The sequence below is a fragment of the Sycon ciliatum genome, chromosome 5 (assembly GCF_964019385.1).
Source record: "Sycon ciliatum chromosome 5, ocSycCili1.1, whole genome shotgun sequence".
Taxonomy (NCBI): Eukaryota; Metazoa; Porifera; class Calcarea; order Leucosolenida; family Sycettidae; genus Sycon; species Sycon ciliatum.
Window position 1 is genome coordinate 1,751,056 of NC_088647.1, and position 3,248 is coordinate 1,754,303.

Here is a 3,248-nt window from a genome sequence, read left to right on the forward strand (position 1 = left end):
TGCGCATGCGCAGCGCGCGCCACTCTCCCACGCGTGCTTTCCAAATCTTGCTTTAGAGAGAGAGAAAGAGAAAAGAGAGACTCCTTTGTCACTTTTGCCTTCTGACGACTTGACTGTTCACTGGTTTGTCCGTCAGTTGTCAATTACCCGTCCTGCATACGGGCCCATGTCTGTCTGTCATGCCGCGGCAAACACCCAAAGAAGACTTGCACCCGAGCGGCCTCTCAGTCTTCCCAGTGACGTCGTCACTCCAGTCAACGTGCCTCGGCTAACTGCACTACTAGCTGCTCACCCTGATGCCCTGTTTCGCATGTGTAACGGTTTCTCGATTGGTCACACCACTCCTCTGGTATCATGCATTTAATCTGTCAATCATCCATCTAGTCTCTGCAATAAACAATTTGTCACCCTGTACCTACAGTCTTGTTGCGATGCTGGGGAAACAGCTGGTCCGTTTGCTGAGCCGCCATATCAGCTGTTTCAAACCTCGGGTTTGGGCCTGATCCCAAAATCCAATGGCGAATTTCGCCTCATCCATGACCTATCCTCCTCCACTGGCTGCAGTGTCAATGATGGTATTTCCCGGGAGTCATTCAGCTTGGAGTATGACACTGTCGATTCGGCTATCTCCTATATCATGAAGTTAGGCCGTGGTTGCTACCGGACCAAAGTGGACATTCGAAACGCTTTCCGATTATGCCCTGTTGCCCCCTCTGACTGGCACTTGTTGGGTATCTCTTGGGATGGTCGTTACTATTTCGAAAAAGTCCTCCCGTTCGGCCTTCGGTCAGCTCCGTACATATTTGACAAGTTTGCATCTGCCCTTCATTGGGTTCTGGAGGACACATGCCGCCTTCCCCATCTCATTCATTATCTGGATGACTTCCTGAATGTATCGCCTCCCAGTCCTCCTCTTGCCCAGCACCAGAAGTCACTACTGCTCGACCTGTTTGCATATTTACAGGTCCCAGTTGCACCTGAGAAGGTTGATGGCCCCTCTACCGTTCTCACCTTCCTGGGCTTAGAGCCGGACACAATGGCTCTGGAGATGCGCCTTCCACCCTCAAAGCTGACTAAGCTATCTACCACTGTGTCGGCCCTCGTCCAATCCGGCCGGGTTCAGAAACGCGACCTCGCCTCCGTATTGGGCAAACTCTCGTTCGCGTCCAGAGCTGTACCCGCTGGTCGCACATTCCTGAGACGCCTGTACGACCTGGACAGAGCAACTTGATCAACACCATTGCACCAATGGCTACGCATTTCGGCATCGGCAATGGCAGACTTGTTGTGGTGGGCAGAGGCCCTGACCATATGGAATGGGAAGTCATTCTTCCTGGTGGATGAGTGGACGCCAGCCCCCGACATGCAACTACAGACTGATGCCAGCGGCACTCACGGTTATGGTGCCTTCTACAACGGCCGGTGGCTGAGAGGAGAGTGGACAGGCCAGAACGAGAACGAGAACATTGAGTTCAAAGAAATGTATGCTATCATAGTTGCCTGCGCGACCTGGGGTTCGGAGTGGAGCAGGTGACGCATTCAGTTTCAGTGTGATAACAAGGCCGTGGCGGACTGTATACGCTCCGGTACCTGCCGTTCACCGCCAGTCATGACACTTATCCGGGCATTGTATCTGCTGTGTATTGAGCATGACTTCTTGGTGTCAGCTGTCCACATTCCTGGTGTCACTAACACTGTCGCCGATGCATTGTCTCGCAATTTGCTGCAGGTATTCAGGCACCAGGCCCCGGAAGCAGCAGCCGAGTCAGATGAGCCAGTCTTGCCAACTCTCCGTTGACAGACTCCGTGCTACAGCTAGCAGCACTGGCAATAGCACCATCCTCCCGCCGGACGTATTCTACCGCCGAGACCCGCTACTTCCAGTTCTGCCAAGTGCATGCCTGCAACCCATTGCCGGGAGACGACTTTACTTTGTGCTATTTTGCTGCCGAGTTGTTCAGGACTCTTCAGCCTCGATCTGTCCGTGTCTACATGTCGGCAATCCGCAACCTTCAAGTGGAACTTGGCTTTGCTTACCCGTCGGGCCCAACAACTCTCCTCGCTAGGGTCCTGCGGGGCATCGACAGGTCGTCATCGACACAGCGTCATCGTCTGCCGATAACCACTCCACTTCTCAGGGAGATCTGCCGGCATGTTGCCGTTCCACGCATGCGGCACCCTCACGACAAGGCCATGCTAAGGGCAGCTTTTTCCTTGGCGTTTCATGGGTTCTTCCGTTGTGGAGAACTGACTGCTGGCCTGAGGCGATGTGATGTGACGATCAGTACTGACCAGCGGTCGTTATCGGTAAACGTGCGCTCATCTAAGACGGACCCCGACAGCACGGGCCACACAGTATTGGTTGGAGCCAGCACGGACACACCGATCTACCCAGTGCAGGCCATGGCAAACTACCTGGCGTTTCGCCCCGGCGGCGACCATCTGTTCACTTATGCTAATGGCCAGCCGCTTACAAAAAATGCAGTGTCCTCTGAACTGCGCAACCTGCTGCCACTCTGTGGGGTCACGGACCCGAGTGCTTATGCCAGTCACTCTTTCCGGATTGGCGCCGCAACATCAGCGGCCATGGCAGGTGTCCCCGAACACATCATCCGTATCATGGGTAGATGGCGCAGTGATGCGGTCCACCGCTACATCCGGGCTGCTACAGCTGACACCCTGCGAGTGTCACGTCAATTAGCTGCAGTTCAAAGTCATCAATGGTAGCTGCGGGTTAGTGACCACATCGTGCCTGAACTGCTTAGCTTTAGCTTTACATTGCTGCTGTCAGTACAGCACAATACACCAATCGTATTTCATTATTACTCTCATGCTATATTTGGGATATTGGGAACGGTCAGTCTATCTCCGCAGCTGGCTCATTTCAATCACTACCGGTCGCAGCTCCTGCCCACGGCAGGCCGACCGTCTCTCGTTCACACTCTGTGTGCTCCAGGTCACAGCTCCTGCGCAGAGCAGGCCGACCTGTCTGTCTCTCTCTCTCTCACACACACTATGTGTGCACCGGGTCACAGCACCTGCGCAGAGCAGGCCGACCTGTCTTTCTCATGCACGCCAGCTGCTCCGCCCAATATCCCTGATATGCCAACCAGAAAACAATGTGTTCCGAGTCGGGTGCATGCCTGTATGTGGAGAGTGCGTTAAAACTATGTTACACACCTCATTTCGACTAGAACACCACACCAGTCACATTTTACAAACATTTCACTTTCCACCCGGCAGCTATT

At 53.9% G+C, this 3,248-nt stretch overlaps 2 protein-coding genes across 2 annotated transcripts; both read left to right on the forward strand.

Moving 5' to 3' along the window:
- The first annotated feature begins 637 nt into the window (after positions 1–637).
- Positions 638–1,231, forward strand: LOC135816515 (uncharacterized). The gene has a single exon (XM_065329710.1). The coding sequence runs from the start codon at positions 638–640 to the stop codon at positions 1,229–1,231; it is 594 nt and encodes a 197-aa protein (XP_065185782.1).
- Positions 1,232–1,273: 42 nt separating this feature from the next.
- On the forward strand, positions 1,274–2,727 carry LOC135816516 (uncharacterized). The gene is made up of 2 exons (XM_065329711.1): positions 1,274–1,482; positions 1,962–2,727. The coding sequence occupies exons 1-2, from the start codon at positions 1,274–1,276 to the stop codon at positions 2,725–2,727; spliced, it is 975 nt and encodes a 324-aa protein (XP_065185783.1).
- The last annotated feature ends 521 nt before the right edge of the window (positions 2,728–3,248 follow it).